General features: G+C 51.9%; 1 protein-coding gene across 3 annotated transcripts in view; it reads right to left on the bottom strand.

Moving 5' to 3' along the window:
* The window catches only part of Glis1 (GLIS family zinc finger 1), a 185,366-nt gene that overhangs the window by 65,368 nt on the left and 103,123 nt on the right, over nt 1-16,875 (bottom strand). For all 3 annotated transcript variants that reach the window (XM_060366086.1, XM_021661241.2, XM_060366087.1), the window contains exon 2: nt 2,834-3,002. In XM_060366086.1, coding sequence (XP_060222069.1) covers nt 2,834-3,002 — 169 coding nt within the window. The remainder of the gene's footprint in view (nt 1-2,833; nt 3,003-16,875) is intronic.

Below are 16,875 nucleotides of genomic sequence, written 5' to 3'. Positions count from 1 at the left end.
TCCCCAACGGAAGAGAGCCCTTCAACCCTCTTCACAGGGGAGGTAAAGGAATTCCTGCACAGGCCTGTCTACCACTGTGGATGCTGAAAAGGTGAGACACAGGTAGAAGACACTGGGGCTAGCCTGTCGCCAGAAGACTGAAAATGAGGGCAACCTGGAAGGTGGTACTGGCAGAAACAACTCACCCATTGCTACCGGAGCTGGAGGCCTGGTTCTGTGCTCAGAGCCTGACTGCAGGCCCTGTCTGAATCTGCTTCCTTATCTGTGAGACAAGAGCCACACCACTATGAGTAGAGCTAAGAAGGTGATGGCTGGGGTCAAGGGTGAGCTCCCTGGGAAGGAGAGGGCTAGGCCATGGCACCATTATTATTGCTTCTGCAAGACCACTGTCCCTGTCCCAGGGCTCTCCCACACAGAGCTGAGCTGAGATCTCCAAGATGGCCTCGCCCCTGCCTCTCTGGCTCCAGAAGCTCTAGACAATAGGTAGAGAGGATTTGAGTGAGGAGAAGGGCAGGAAGGACAGTCAGAGCATGAGCACTCGGAGCTTGGCCTCTGACCCTGCATCACTGCGGGTCCAGTGGAAGGAGTGGGGCCTGAGGATTGAGGGCCACTGGGCCATCATGCAGTAGCAAGCTAGCACCAGGCCTGGACCAGGAGCCCAGTTTCCAGTCCCTGTGCAGGACTGACTGCAAGCTCTCCTTGAGCGGGGAGGCACGAGGGAAACCGTCTCTTAGACACTATGCAACTGTCCGTTGGGCCCTTTTCCACCTAAGCATCTCTGCAGAGGAGCAAATACACATCCCATCCCCAGGGGTGGGGACCCTGGGGGCTGCCACAGGCAGCAGCAAGTCCCGCTGAAAGTCCATGAGAGAGTTGGGACTCCGTAATATTTAAAGAAGCAAAACCAGAGCTGCTGCTTTAGCGGGGCACAATGCTGGCAGAGGCAGGCTGGCAGAGAGGGAGGGCAGCGGGAAGCACCAGTCTGGAGCTTTTACAAGCGGCTCCAGGTCAGTGAACTGACATCAGCAAAGAGGAATTGGCTGCAGCATCTGGCTGGGTTAGGAACATAACTGACAGCCACCTGAATGACCTCAGTGGGAAGCATGGGAGGTCCCCGCCCGAGTCTCAGGGATGTGGCAGGGCCTGGATTTTTCTCCCTGTCCCTGGGAGGCCTAGCAGGTGGTTCTGGCTGCTCTGGGGCTGATTTCCACCATTCACTCTAGAAATCGTGAGGCCAGGACCCTGAGCGCACGGTGGCTGAGAGCCAGACACCCCAGGTACCCCACTGAGAGCTGACTCCTTCTATCTTCACAGTGGGATTATGGGTACTCTCATAGACACACCGGCTGCTTCACACAGATTCACAGCTGCAAAGCCACAGTGATGGAGCAAGAGCAGACACCAGGAGTCTTCACTGGCCAGAACCCCAGCATCTCACCGTGCCACTTCAGGAAAGCCAGAATCCCATCTGTCAAAACGACTTTGTGAAAACCATGTCATTGCTTTGGGGCATCAACGTTCTAAGTCAAAGACGCAAACCTCCTTTTGCCCATCATCTTGGGCTCTTTGCAAAGCTGCTCAACTTGAGTACTCAGCTTTTGTAGCAGAGGTGTGGAGGACAGAGGTCCTCACACTTTGGGGGTAGGGTGCAGGGGGAGCTCACACTTCTGTGACCTAAACCTGTAACCTGGGCAGAAGCATCTTGGGCCTGGAACAGCCCAACCCAAGATACACTCACTCCCCTCACACCTGCCACAACAGTGTCCTGCCAGAGCCTTAGTGGTTAACCCAGGCAACAGGCACACGCAACTGTCATGGATCAACTAGTAGGATCAACTAGTAGGATCAACTAGTAGGATCAACTAGTAGGCAGCTTGAAGCCTAAAAGGTATCTAGTCCTGTTGTGGACTGGACTGCCCTCTCCTAGCTCATGTGTTGCAAGCCAGGCCTCCAGAGAGCTCGTGCCTTTATGAAGGCCCTTACAACATGTCTGACCCCCCCGCCCCCATATAAGATAGGCGTGTGGACCACACAGATGAAGGGATAGTCATGTGACCACCTCACAGCCAAGGAGACAGGCCAGGAGAAACCAAACCTGCCAGATCTCCCATCTTGGGCTGCCAGCCCCCCTTCGATCAACTCCTTTTATTTAAGCCACCAGTCTATGACATCGATTAGGACAGTCTGAGCAAATAAATAAACTCTTTCAAAACACAAGTCTCAGTGGTAGCAGAGAAGGCCACGGGGAATCACAATGCTCAGCATTCTCCTATCTGCTAATGTCTCCCACTGTTCAGCGCTCCTGCAATGGAGATCCTTGCCTCATCCCCAAGGGCCCTAGCACCAACCCAGCACTTGGCACAGGGCAGACACTACGTGGCTGGTGGAGCAATGGAGCGCAGACTGCTATCTGGGCCAGTATCCAGAGCCGCTTTTTGCTCATGCAGCCAGCTCCAGGAATGCTGCCGTTGGCGTGAGCAGCGTGCACCCAGGGAAAACATGCAGGCGGAGAGGAGGGGTCCTCGTACAGGTTTCCACACTAGGAACCGTGCGCACTCTGGCTGGATTCCCTTCCCTGGCCTCAGCCTGCCTCCTCTGAGGACGTTCCTGATGCTCATCTGAGAGAAGCCAGCCCAGCCGGTGAAACAGGGACCTGCATCGCCCTTAAGCCATCTTTGTGTCCCTTAGGAGCCGCTGGCAAAACAAGGAGAGCCCACGCTAGGCACCTCTGTGTCACCAGACTTCGACACGTCCTGGCCCTCTGTGTCTCCGGTTCCCTGTATGTCTCCTTAGCCAAACAGACGAGGGGAGGTGGACAGGACTGGGCACATACCTGTTAGGGTGGGGGAAATGAAGCAGCCTCTCGCAGACAGGGGCGTGAGCCCGGGGTGGTGGGGTCCCTGCAGGGAGAAACAGACCCTGGTGGCAGGAGGGGCTGGGACCCTCAGCCAGGTCCAGGTCCAGCAGGCTCTTCTCTGGGCAGGGCCCGTAGCTCCCGTTCACTGGGGTGAAACACAGGAAAGAGGACACGGGTGAGTGGTCAAGCTGGCAGGGAGCTCGGAGAGAGGACAGAGCCCCTGCGGCCAGCTGAGCATCCCTGACGCATTTGAGGCTCGAGGCTTGGGGACACCATATTTAATTCCCAGGACCACTCGGCAAAACCTGTGATAGAAGCCCTCAGTTCTTGGATGTGCGTGCACAGGGGCTCTATCGGTTCTCAGGTGTGCATGCACAGGTGCTCTATAGGTTCTCAGGTGTGCGGGCACAGGCACTCCAGAGCTTGCATGACCTTTAGCAAACACTGGATATCTGTGAATCAGACATGACAGTCCTAGGAGCAAAAACACTGGTGGGCCACAATCACGGTGCCCTGAAACTCGAGAGACTTATCTGCAACTGTGCAGAGTGGGAACTGAGCTTGCACAGACCCCTAGCCAGGAGTTCTGGTTCTGATGTGCTGGACTTGAGGGGTACAACCCCGAGCCCGCCTCAGTGGTTTAACAATGCTGCGCCAGTGGACCCTGGAACTGGAGATGTTTCGGGCACATGTGCCAAGGAGGCGACTGTCCAACTGCATCTGCTGCCAACTGATACCAAAGCCCCCTCTATACTGCTTCCCAGATGACGTCCTGCCCCAAACAGTACAGTTGTTCATCTCTGGGTCCTGTGGTTGTCTGATGGCCCAGCTGTCCTCTACTCCACACTCCTGCCTGCACACGGGCTCTGTGAACACCTCAGGTGAAGCAGTGTATGGGCCCTAAAATCCCCACAGGCTGAAGAACAATGTCAGACATGCTTGCTCTGAGCCACAGCTGCTCATCTCTGGGGGAAGCAGTTAAGAAAAGGAAGTTATGCCTTTAGGCCGTATGTTCTGTCTCATTTGGGGGTAATGCTTTGGGGCCTGAGGGTCACGACATGAGGCTCTCCACTTCCCAGAAGCCATCCACAACTCAGGCACATCTAGGTGCCTCTGCTCCTCCGGGTGCTATGGGGTGCACAGTGCCAGCACCTACAAGAGCCCCAGGAATGGAGAGCAGTCTTAGGTTACGTAGCCCTTTGAAACCTTAGAATGCCCTGGAGACATAATAAAATTTTACCAACAGCCCAGATCGCCTAGGCACTGTCAATACTGAGCCAGAGGATGGGAAATCCCTAAGCTTACAAGGACAGCAATGAGGTCACATGTGATAGACTCTGAACAAGTTACGGTTCCCCACTGCCTGCCAAGGGGATCTGAGTGTTCTTGTTTCTATTTAACATATGGGGAACTGAGGCTCGTGCAAATTACACTGTAATTGTAAGAACACACGGTTAGAAATCTGTGCTGGACCCCTGTGACTCCAACCCACACCAAAGCTGCTGCTTGCCAAGTAGTGGCCTTTTAAGATAGCATCCTCCGTCCCAGCTCGGCTGAGACCATCTCTTTAGCACAGGCTATCCCTGTGCCAACGACAGACAGGCTACTAATGTGCCCTGGCTCCGAACAGCACTTTACAGTGTACAGATGAGAAACACAGCTTTCAAGGCCCCTGGTTGGGTGACGGCTCAAAATAACATCTGTTTCACGCCATTTCCCTGGCGGCAGTGGCCTGTCCTGCTGCGCGGACCACTCGCTCTGCTGGCTTCAGCGGCTGCCCAGCCAGCCCTTCCTAGGGTTATGCTTTAATAACTTGGTTGTTTTTTAATTAAAAAGAAATCCCTGGTAACAAATGTGAATGGCCTGAGTTAATGAGAGCACGCTGCAGCTCATTTGACTCCAGCTCGGCTTGGCCGTCCCCGCTTTTTCCAGATCATTTCTGCATGCAGTTTTATTGTCCCACTGAGGCAAACCCTGGGACCTGCCTCCAAAAACTGGATAATTTTATGACCATTAATGGCATTTGGAGCAGAGAGCATCACAGGGGCGCTGCTCTGCCAGGACCTCTCCCAGATCCCGGAGGTGAGGGTAGTTCTAAGCTTCCCTCCAGGACCTTCTGAGTCTGACAGCCTCTGCCCAGGCTCAGGGACACAATCCAAACCCAGACCTCTCAGACTCTGACACCCCCCCCCCCACACACACACACAAGTGTCCCCAACCAGTACTCCAGTGAGAGCAGACAGAGCAGGGTTAACTAGTTTGCCAAGGTCACACAGGAAAGACAGTCTGAGTTAATGAGAGTCATCAGCGCTAAACAGCAGATCAATAGCTGGGCCCTTCAGCTGCTTCTCTGCTGGAGACAGTAAGAGCTTTCCCAGCAATAAACAAACAACTGGTGTTGGAAAGGACGGGGAGAGGCTCTGAGGTCAAAGTTGGCACTTGCTGGTGACCCTAAGCCTCCTCAAGTCCTTGTCACCCATATTTGCTAGGCCATGAGGGAAAGTCTTGGCCTCTGAACTTGGCAGAGCTGAGCACCAGAGCTGACAATTGCTCACCCAAGGTCACAAGGCAGCCACTGGCACAGCTGGGGCTCTACCTCATGCCAAAATGCCCGAGGCCTCTCACTTCCTCAAAGGCTGGACAGCAACCCAACGGCTGTAATCTATGCCCCCAGAGATATGGCCACCTCTGCCCGACACACGCCCAAGACTACTGGTACCTCGCTTTTCTTATCCGCCCGCAAGGACTCCATGAAACCCAGAGCAGGCCAGCCCCTGTTTGTACTTGTCTCCAGAAGCACTGGTGGATCTTCTCTGAAGAGTGGGAGGATGAGAGAGATACATCTGGTGCCCCGTTGTGGGGGGGGGGTACCTAGCAGCCTCTCCCTCTCTCTCTCTCTCTCTCTGAGCCAGGGAAGCCAAGAATTGACCCTGCATCCTGGTTTTCTTCAAATCCACAAAGCCCCTTGACCAATGGTGCGAAATCCTACAAAGTCAGGGCTGGAACTGACATCTCTCTGTCAGTATATAAAGAAACGGGCTCTAAGAGGGAAAGGGCTTTGTGCGGCCAGCAAAGCCTGTGCTGGCACTTCCGAAACCAAGTAAGAAACTGCTCTGGTTCCCCGGTCTGGCCTCAGTGTTGTAGGTACAATGGTGCTGACACCTCCCTCAAAGGGTAGGTGACAAAAGAGATGACAGAGTGCGTACAGCAGCGACCTAGCTCACACCAAACACTCGGAGAGTCAGGATGACGCTATTTATTCTGTGCTTCCTGAAGGGCAGGCAGGGCTGTTTGAGAAGCAGTTCATCCCCAGGCAGGCCAGGCCTAGAGGGTCCAACCTCAGACTCTGAATGACAAACCGTCAGGCTTAGGATTCTCCAAATGCAGGGTGCAGCAGCCTGAATGAAGCCCCACTGAGCCAGCCTGAATCAAGTGGCTCGCTTTATATACCCAGAAACTTTGCAAGTTACCGTAATGCCTTGAATATAAAGTAGAACCACATCCAAGGTGACCCCCACAGGAATGTGGTCTGGTGGTGAAACCTCTGCCTTTCAGCATCCAAGGCCCAGGGGCACACCCACCGAAGCCATTTGCAGCCATCCACAGGGACCAGAAAAGCCTGCATGGTAACTGACTTCTGTTTTCCAACAGGTAGGTTTTCAGAACCAACCAGGTAGGTACCAAGCTGGGGCAGGCTACAGCACATCACAGTTCATAAAAACTTGATAGTCCCCAACTGTGATCGTCATCCTGACCCTCAGGAGCTGGCAAGGCAGGCTCAGAGCGGCACGTCCACACAGCAAGTGTACAGCTCAGAACACGTGACTCAGCCGCCTAGTCAGCAAAGTGTTTCAGTAAAAGGCTAACCAGCAGGCAACCGGCGGCTGACTGGGGAGCCAGGGCCACTCCGCTCTGCTCCAGAGGAGCCAAGATGGCACAGAAACACGTGGGGCTGCTGTTAGTTCACACATCTTGATGCATTAGCCCACTGCCAGGCTGTTTAGGCGCCTGTGATGTCATCACCGGTCGCCGCTGCCAGGGACCTGGGATAAAAGGTCCCCTGCCCTTCTCTCCTGCACGCATGCTCTCTCTCACTCTCTCTGCGCTCTCCTCTCTTGTGCTTTCTCTGTTCTTTCATGGAGGGAGCACCCCCTCCCTCTCTCTCTCTCTCTCTCTCTGTCCCTTGCTCTCTCCACTTCCATCAAATAAAACTCTTTCCTATCAGATGTGTTGTGTGCGTGGCACCGTCATTTTAAAATGCTAACGTCTGCGCTTCCAACAGGACTTTGATGGAAACACTGATGCCCGGCTCTTGGGATGTGGTGCCTTGAGTGTGAAATGTCCCTCACAGGCCCATGGATTTCAACCCTTGTTCCCCAGCTGGTGGTGCAGTTTTAGGAGGCTGTGAAATATTTGGGACAGGAGGCATGGCTGGCAGGCTTTTGAGGGCTACGCTGAAGCCTGGCTTCTGGCCCAAGCTCTCTCTTGCCATGATGTCCCCATCTCCGAACCTTCTCAGTGGCAGGCTGAAACAAATCTTTCTTCCTTTAAGTCGCTCTGGACACGTATTTTATCACACAAGAAGAAAGGTGACTATGGCTTGAGTCTGACACTCTGAAGGAGGCAGGGATTCAGAGTCCGGAACTGTTCTACTTTCCTACGTCTACGGAGTGGGGAGACATTTACAGGTGGCGCCGACAGTGGAAAGTCAACCACTCAGCACAAGGCCAGCCATGGCAGGCATTCGGAAGGATGGGGCTCCAGCCTGGCTTTCGGGCCCCACAGCCTGGGCTCATCCATCCACCCGGGTGTTAACCCTCTCTTTCTCACAATGTTTTGCTGAGGCATGTCCCTACCAATCAAGAGCTCTGTGCCAGCTCCACTCCTCTAGAACATTCCCTGGTCTCTGCCCTCTAGGAGCTCCCCCATCCCTCAGCCCATAGCAGCCTGGGAGTAACTGCCTCTCAGGTGCCCTGTGCACCGCCTCCCCCCACCCCCCAGCCACGGCCTGTACTTCTTGTCTCATCCCTATCGCCAGAGTTGGCTCACACCCGTACTACCCCCTCCCCATGCACTGTACAGCTGCACTGGTTTGTGGGAACAGCTAAAGTCCCTCCTCCCCCAAAGGTCCATCGTAGCCCCAGGACAAAGCTCTCTGTCTCAGAACTGTTGTTAGCTCCAGATGTGAACTAGCCCAACCTTCTTCACCCAGAAGACAGGGGCCCTGGCTGAGGGAGGGGCATGTCCATCTTACCCAGCAGCTGGTTCTCTAGACATCTCTGGGCCCCTCTGGGGATGTGTCCCTCTTCTGAGCTCACAGTTAGGGTCACAGCAGGTGGGTGGAAGTGCTGAGCCAAGCCGCCACGTGAACTGTCCCAATTTCACCCTCATGTCTACTCTATGCCGGGTGTCGGCATGCACACCTCAGATACAGTCCAAGGCTGCCATTGCCTTTCTGGATGTCTGACTCAGTCAGGGAGAGTGATCTTCCCCTTCTAAGCCTCAGTTTCCTCATAGGAAAAATGGGGTTTAAAATCTCAACTGCAGGCGTAGCTGTTAAAGGAGGCAATGCCTGCAGATCCCCTGGCACAGTTTCTGGTGCAGCTGGCATTCTAAAAAAGGCCCCTGTGTTTGGGTCTATTGACAGGCATGGCGACAAAGCCCGCTCTCCTGGGCAGTGAGTGCCAGTGACCACAAATAGGCAGCCTCAGGCCAGGAGGGCCCAGCCAGCAGCCCTTCCCCAGCTATGGGAGCATAGGCTAGGCTGAGCCTCAGCTTTCCCCTCTGAGCAGTGGGAACATGAGAATTGAATTTCATGTGCCAGGCCTTGGCAGCAAGAGCATCACAGAGATCACGGAGCACAGAGGGCTCGGTGCCTCCTATTCCTAGGCCCAGTGGGTAGCTCACCTAGGAGGACCCAGAAGAGGCAAAAGTACTCAGGCCATTCCCGCCTCACCAGGCTGTTTCCGTAGCCTCCCTTCCTAGTGTGTGAAACACCAAAACCCTATGTACATCTGTTGCTACGAGAGTAGAGGTAGTAAGAAGTGGATGTCCAGGATTCTTCTGCATCCCCATATCCTAGCAAGATGGGAAGCCAAGGCCCATTCACTTGCTGGAATGTTGGGGTGTTCACGGCTACCAGGGGGCCTGTAACCTGGATGAGGCCTCCACAGCAGCAGTTCCTGACGGCTGAGCTCTTGCGCCAGGCTTGAAGCCGTCCACCGACTCTTATCCCAGACCACAAGAATCCCATTAATTCCCCTTTAAAGCTAAGCTAGATTTACAGGGACTCCGGCCAATAAAACCTGAGCCAGCTCACCTCAAGATGGCATGGCACAGAAACTGAGCAAACCCACAGCTCCATCCTAAGCCAGACAGGCCATGGACAGCCCAAGACGGTTACACATGTGATATAAAATGCTGGTAAACACACAGAAAGGCCAATTCTTTCCTCACATTCTTACATTAAAAAAAAATGAAAATGAAGGTAGGCAATAATGGCCAGTAGCCAAAGAGTCACACGGACATAGATTTAAAAAAAAAAGAAAGCTTGGGAGTTCTTTCTCGTGTATCTGCATACAGTTTTTACTTGTAAAAAAAAAAAAAAAAAAAAAAACCAACAACAACAACAACATTGAACACATTCTCTTGTCCTGTCTTTTTTATCTAATGATGAATACCAAAGGAGATGGCATGCTTGTCGTGTGTCCTGTGCAGTCCTTGGCTCTGTCGTGACCTATGTTAGCCCGTGTTTTCCAGAAGCAGAATATGGGACTTATCTGTTGGCAGCCCCCCGTAAACCGCTGTCAGCACACAGGGCGAGCACCATCATCCGTGCCAGGCAGGCTGTTCCACCTCAAGGCCTTGGGGCAGAAGCGGCCCATCACTGTCCCAGTGTGTGCCTCCTGGGGCTGTTACAACAAGCCCCGCAGCCAGAGCGGCTGAGCAACTGGCTTCTATTTTCTCACAAGTTTAAGAGGCCAGAAGGCTTAGATAGAGGTCCCAGGAAGTTTGGGGTCTGGTGAAGATTCCCCCCCACCTTTTTTTTTGCAGCTTGCTGATGCTACTTTCTCACCATGGGCTCACACGGCCCGGCCTTCGTGCATGCTCACAGACAGAGAGAGAGAGCACGGAGCACTCTGGTGAATTCATATGAACACACTGGTTCGGCCCACCTCACCTCGGTGATTCCCCTACTGCTAATGCAGCCACACCAGGCGGCCTTGGATTTGTGAACCTGGAGGAAGAGAACACTCTCAGTCCACAAGCTAAGGATGCTGTCCATCCCTTCCCTCTGTTCAAGGAGAAGCCATTGTGTCTCAAGGAGAACGGATGTGAGGGCGAGATGGGTGAGCCAGGCACCTCAGGCAGAACAGCTGACTCAGCAAAGTCCTCACAGTGTTTAACAGCTGTCACAGCCAGAAAGACACTGTTAATGCAATAGTCTATGAAAATCTTTATGCACTCTGGCTACCGTTCTAATGTGAATATTTAGTCCGTGTACACCACTTATCTTTACTGTAATTACCATACATTCTTAATTAAATATGTATTCTTCCTATTAATTTATTTGTTCCACCTATTCTATATTTTTCCTCCTCATCCTCGACTCCATAGTAAGTGGGTTTTATTACCTCGTTTTCTGCCTCTGTTAGCTTATCAGGCACAGCCTCCTCTACTTTAGTTACCTTCACATATTACTGTCTCATAGATTAGTTTTGTTTTTTTTTTCCTACTTCTTTGGCAGGGCAACTCCAGCCAGACCCCACCTCCCATACACAGCACATCCTCATCCCCCCTTGTTTTAATTCTATTATTCTATCCTATGTTCCTGTATCTAATAACATGAGCACTGGGCCACTTCCGGATCTGTGTGTTTCCCCACTCCTGGTCCTAGATCCTTGTGTCCCTGGATTTCTACTGCTTTGTTTCCGGCTTATCATTTCTCCTACGGTGCCATCCTTCAGAGGCTCCAACTGAAGGCAGGGGATGTCAGGCTCCTCCTTCTTGATTCTGAACTTCGATATCCATCTTTCTAGAACTTGAAGCCACTGAAAAGTTCGTCTAACTTCTCAGCTTCTGGCTGCCAGGCTCCGCTCACACTGTCACCCTTTGCCCGTGCCACCTCTGCATCAGCAAATAGGAAAAAGCAACACGGAATGACAGAGTTAGGTTTCAGCATACCTGCCTCTCCGGGAGCTGAGCCTTTCAGGCTCTGCCTATCCCGGTAGCCCTCACCTCCAATCGAGAGTCTACATGCACAGTAAGGCTGAAAAAAGGCTCCCCTGAGTTCGCTGACTGCTGGTTCCACATCCCCTGGAAACGGTAAACGCCTGAAAGGAAGGTGTGACATGGTCATGGTCACCTGAGTGTACTGTTTTTCTCTCCTGCATGTCGATCATTTGGGTCCTGGCTGTCTTGGCAGCCCTTTAATGTCTTTAGGCATTAAATGTACCCTACCTACCAAAACACAGCGTGTTGAAATTTAATTCCATTATGTGGTATTATGAGCTGATGTCTTCAGCTGGTGTTTATTTGGGGGGGGGAGTTCTGCTCTTATGAACGGACCACGCCTTTTGCTGGGGAATGGGTTTGTTGTAGTGGGAGTCTGCTCATTATCACAGAGAGGTGGCTGCCTCCCTCTCGCTCTCTCTTGCCCTCTATTTACCTTTCGGCTCTCACTGCCGTCTGCCATGACATGAAGCAGCAAAAAGGGTTCTGCCAGCAGCTGGCACTTCAGTATCAATTCCCAGCCTCCAGCCCGGGAGCCTATAAATTCTGCTCCCCGTAAGTGACCCATTCGCAGGTATTGGATGCTAACGACACAAAACAGACCAGGACAGAAGCTTAGTCTGATGCAAGCCAATTTGTTACAGGCCAGATGTGAAAATATTCTTCCAACAACTAATTGTAATGACCACGCAGCCTTCTAGTTCATGGCAGTGCATACTTTATTCCTTACAGTTGTGGTTAAAGTTGTTCAGAAAAGAAAAAATAAAATAAAGCAGCCATGTTGTAATCACCTGTCTTTTATTTTTCCATATTTATAGCTTTAGGATAATCTGGATTGCTGAGTAGAAGGAAATGCACAGTTTTAATCACTGTCCTGTTTACTGTCCAAACTGCCCCTCAAAAAGGCTCTATCTATCACTTTACGCTATCAGCAGCAATCCTGTTCCCTCTTCGTACAGTTCTGGGTATTCCTGTTTAGAAATAAAGGTTAGCCATGGGATGGGTTGTTGGCAGTACCCTGCTGGTTGAGATATCTTGCCTGGACCAGATAGCCATTACGAGCTAAACTCCCTCCCCTTCCCTCGGTGGGGTCCCCTGCTCTCTGCCTGACTTCATCTGGAGAGTGCCTTTAGATTATAGACTCTCCCTGAGCCACACTTAATACCTGGCCTCTGACACAGCTCCCTGCCAGCTCTCTCCTAGCCACTGATGTAAAAAAAAAAAAAAAAAAAAAAAAAAAAAGGCAGCTTATGGATGATAGTCTGGTAGTTTCTCCCCCCAACTCGGATGCTATTTACTGAATGGCCTATTGACCACTACGTATCAAACGATGAACTGAGATCGCCTTGCAGGTTATGAGGGAATCGCTTCCCAAGCGCACCCTCTGGCAGCCCGGCCTCTGAGGAAAAGGGGACCTCAATACCCACTCGGAGCTGGACACAGGACCAAACAGCTGCAATGGCAACACGCAGCAGGTAAATCTGCCGCATCACAAGGCGTCGTACCATAGTTTGTCTGTTTGTTTATTTTCTGGATTGATGTAACATCTTCATCACAAGAGAAAACATTTTTAAGAATCACAGCCAACGCAAAGGCCACTGGGGATACAAGCTCAGCGGGAGAACACACATGCTTAGCCCACTCAGGGTTCCAAGCTTGGTCCCTAACGCCACAAAAGCAAACACCAGACAAGGGTGGGATTTGAAATCCCATACATTAAAAAAAAAAAATTAGAAGTCTTGGTGGTTTAAAAATATGTAAAAGGAGTTGATATAGCAAACGCTAACAATTAATATGTTCTTTTACACACATGCACTGAATACCTAACTGTGTGCCAGGATGAGGTAGCAGAAACACAGTTGCCCTCTGCCCCGGGCACCATGAAGTGTTTACTTCATGAAGTGTCTACTCTTGAGGTGTTTACATTCTGGTAGAAGAGGACGATGTCAAACGTAAAGAAACAAATTATCCCTACAAGAACAAGATCAGGTAGATACTACAGGTTGTGAGCTTAAAAAAAAAAAGGCAAGAAGCTAGAAAGTGAGGAGAAGCAGGGCAGGCAGGGTCAGGGACTGTCTGAGCAGGGGCCTGAGAGAAAGGAAGGCAGAAGGTCACCTAGAGACAAGCATTCTAGGCAGAAGGAATAGCACCCAAAGGCCCTGAGGCCAGTGTGTCCTCCAGAGAAAAGGGGCACAGGAAGGCAAAGAAACGGGGAGGAGGTGGTGGTGAGGCCACAGGAGAGGCTGGGACCCTCATGCAGGCTCCGTGGGTGGTTGCAACAGTGCTGGCTTCAGGAAGCCACGGATGCTGTGCAGCGAACAGCAGAGATGAAGGACCACAGGCTCCTGTCTGGCTTCGCATAGGAAAGACTGCAGAAGGAAGAGCAGCTACCCAGAGGTACGGCTTTATGTTCTAACTTTCTCTGCTCCCTTTTGGGACAGGGGAAACAGGTAACGTGACTCTAGACCAGCGGTTCTCAACCTTCCTAACGCCGCCGCGACCCTTTAATACAGTTCCTCACGCTGTGGTGACCCCCGACCATAACATTATTTCGTTGCTATTTCATAACTGAAATTTTGTTACTGTTATGAATTGTAATGTAAATACCTAATATGCAGGGTGTCTGATATGTGACCCCTGTAAAGGGTTGTCTGGCTCCCTGGGGATTGGGACCCACAAGTTAAAGGCTGCTGTTCTAGGCACGGCCCCATTTCACAAAACCGTCCGTAAACACAGGTAAATTTTACAATGTATACATTTTAAAATAGGCCTTAAATCTCTGTGTTACACATATCAAAATGCCGAGTACTGTTTTTGGAATGAATAAACGATCCTTGAGGCTACATCACAGGTGGGCTTGAATTCTATTTCTGCTGCCCGGCTTGTCCATGACCGTCCTGCAGGCTACTCAGTCTACAGACATCCTCTGGTCCCCTGGGCCACCACAGGCAACCGAAGGACGAGGATAGCAGAGCAAAGCCTGAAAGGAGCTTGAAATATTTGCAACTGGGGTAGACATGCTGCCGGGGCTTCCCAGGGCCCAGGACTCCTCTTCCTCAGGGAACCCCTCAGTCCCTGCTGCAGGGACACTGACCAGCCAGGGCTTCCCAGGGCCCAGGACTCCTCTTCCTCAGGGAACCCCTCAGTCCCTGCTGCAGGGACGCTGACCAGCTCAGGCAGGAAAGAGGCAAAGTGCCAGATGGAGATTCTGGAGTGTCGGGGGCTGAGGAGGGATGTCCTCAGTGAATCTGAGAACCTCCCAGGGGTGGGGAAGAGTGGCCTAGTAAATAAACCCTGACATTTCCCAACTCTCTCGGGTTCTCTTTAATCATGCTCAGTGACGGTGGTTCCAGCTCCGAAAGCCTTCTATGCGTCTGTGAACCTAGCACTCGTGCTTCTCTCATCCCATGATGCTCCAGGCTTGCAGAGCTCAGCGCCTCCATTACGATGGGCCTGAGAGAGACGGTGGGTGGGGTTGGGAGAGAATGAGGGAGGGGCTTCAGCTGGGATACAAAGTAAATAAACTGTAATGAATACAAAAAAAAATTAATTAAAAAAAAAAGAGATGGGTTTGAGAGTCAAGGACAGCAGGTTCTCCAATCCCATCCTGCATTTCCTCAGACACTCTGGAACCCCACAGGAGTCCTGCCTGGCACAAATTACACAGGGAGGACAGTAACGGTCACCAAAAGTCACTTGTTTTTTATCCAAGCTCAGAAAGCAAAGACAATAACAGGGTGCTAAGAAATCTAGAGGAAACGGCTGTTGGGTTCTATAAATCCAGCATCCGTTAAAACCCCTTTTCCTTTAAAACAAGCTAATTGGGGAAAACCCCTTTTCCTTTAAAACAAGCTAATTGGGGGAGGGGGTTCTAGAGAGATGGCTCAGCGGTTAAGAGCACTGGTTGCTCTTCCAGAGATCCTGAGTTCAATTCCCAGCAACCACAGGGTGGTTCACAACCATCTATAGTGAGATCTGGTGCCCTCTTCTGGCCTGCAGACAGAACACGTATACATAATAAACAAATAAACAAACAAATAACAAGCTAAGTTAATTTCTATGTCCATTTGCTCTTCTCTCAACTGCTGTAATGTTTCTTCCGACTGCGGGGAAATACGTAAAACCCAAGAAGGAAAATGGGCCAGCAGCTGGGTAGGTTCAGGGTGCCTAGGTCCAGACAGCTCAAGAATAAGGATGGAGATGGTGGTACCCCTGCTTCTCTCCCTTCTGTGAGAAGGAGCAGTGACTATGGGACTACATCTGGCGGAAGTTTGAAATTATGATGGCAGGAAGGAGGGAAAGCAACACACATTTGGCAGAAACTGCTCTTGAGTTGTACTCTTTTTAAAGATCTCTCCTGATGATGGCTAGAGGCCGTGAGCCACCCCTCCCCCACCGCTTGATAGTTAGGGACACTAAACGCACACTATGCTTTCCACTCACAGGGGGGTTACCCAAGGAGAGAAGCGCTCCTAACCACCATCCCGTGAAGGAGGACACCCCCACCTCCATAAAACAGCACAATCAATGCACAGCGATGGCCTGGTAGGAAGACGTGGGAATGGCTCCTCGGCCCTCAGAGAGGCTCAGAATTCTGTACCCTGTGGAAAAGATTAGCTGTTCCACAGATTGGTCCAAAGGCCAGGAAAGCCTGCAGGGCAAGGCACAGTTCTGGCGTCTGAAAAATCCCCCGAGCTCCACCCCAGATGCGAATCCACCCAGCTCTGAGGGCCCTGCCCGAGGAAGCCCTGGGACTGGGGAGCGGGGCTGCTCTCCCCATCCCTCCCCCAGTCTATACCCTCAGCACAGGCATTGCTGCAGCCGGGGTTGGGAGAGAGCCATCCCAAGGGGCACAGTGGAAATCACTGGGGCGATTTCTGATGGTCACAGTGCCTGGGATGGGGGGGTGGGGTTACTGTCATTAGTGGGGTGAGGCCAACTTGCTGCCAAGGGTGGGTCAGCCCTAAGTTAACTGTCTAATATCATGCCAGATATTCAAACTATCTGTAAACAAGAGGCCCAGTTCTGGAAGCCAGAACACAGGTCCATTTTACACAGAAGACAAAGCTCTTTTTTCATGGTTGTGACATACACTAAAATTTCCAGGCCTGGAACTACCATGTAAATTAGGGAAAGACTGTACCGGGTTTTGTTTGGAAGCTGCCCAAGGGTTGTTCACCACTTCGGAGGATCACGTCACCTCGGCCGCTCCGCCTGGGACTATGCATCTGCAGCCATCCAGCAGGTGACGATGCATGCAGGTGTGCGCACAGACCACCTCCCCTGACCAATGGAACCTGAGCCTGCACGTAAGGAATCGCATCCCCTCCCCTTTCCATTTCTTTTTTCCATTGCAATTACGGCTTCTATGGAGTTTTTCTCATCAGCAGTTCAGGCAGGGAACATGACAGATGGATTCCATGTCAGGAGTGAAAAGAGGCCATATAAAAAGGGTCCTGTTCGGAGAAAGATGCCCCGTAGGCAACCTCTGAACCAGGCCCACTCCTCAGGCTTCAGAGGAGGAAAGCCAGGTCTTCCCAAGGTCACAAGAGCAAGCATGGCAGGGTCAGGATCGCGCCCACTCCACCCCACAGAGGAATTCTGAGAGCAAGATTGGGTCCGAGTTCCCTGCGTCCCAAGGTCTTGGCATGCTGTGGCCAGGTCTTGAACTTGGAGGCACCTACAGGAAGAAGCACGTGGCTCCACACAGGCTGCCCAGCAAGGGAAGCCAGCAGTCCAGATCTGTGCTGGGGCGTGAGGTGAGGCATGCCAGACTACCCCGGGCA

The sequence above is a fragment of the Meriones unguiculatus genome, chromosome 12 (assembly GCF_030254825.1).
Source record: "Meriones unguiculatus strain TT.TT164.6M chromosome 12, Bangor_MerUng_6.1, whole genome shotgun sequence".
In the NCBI taxonomy this organism is placed as follows: Eukaryota; Metazoa; Chordata; class Mammalia; order Rodentia; family Muridae; genus Meriones; species Meriones unguiculatus.
This window is presented reverse-complemented; position numbering and strand designations above follow the sequence as displayed.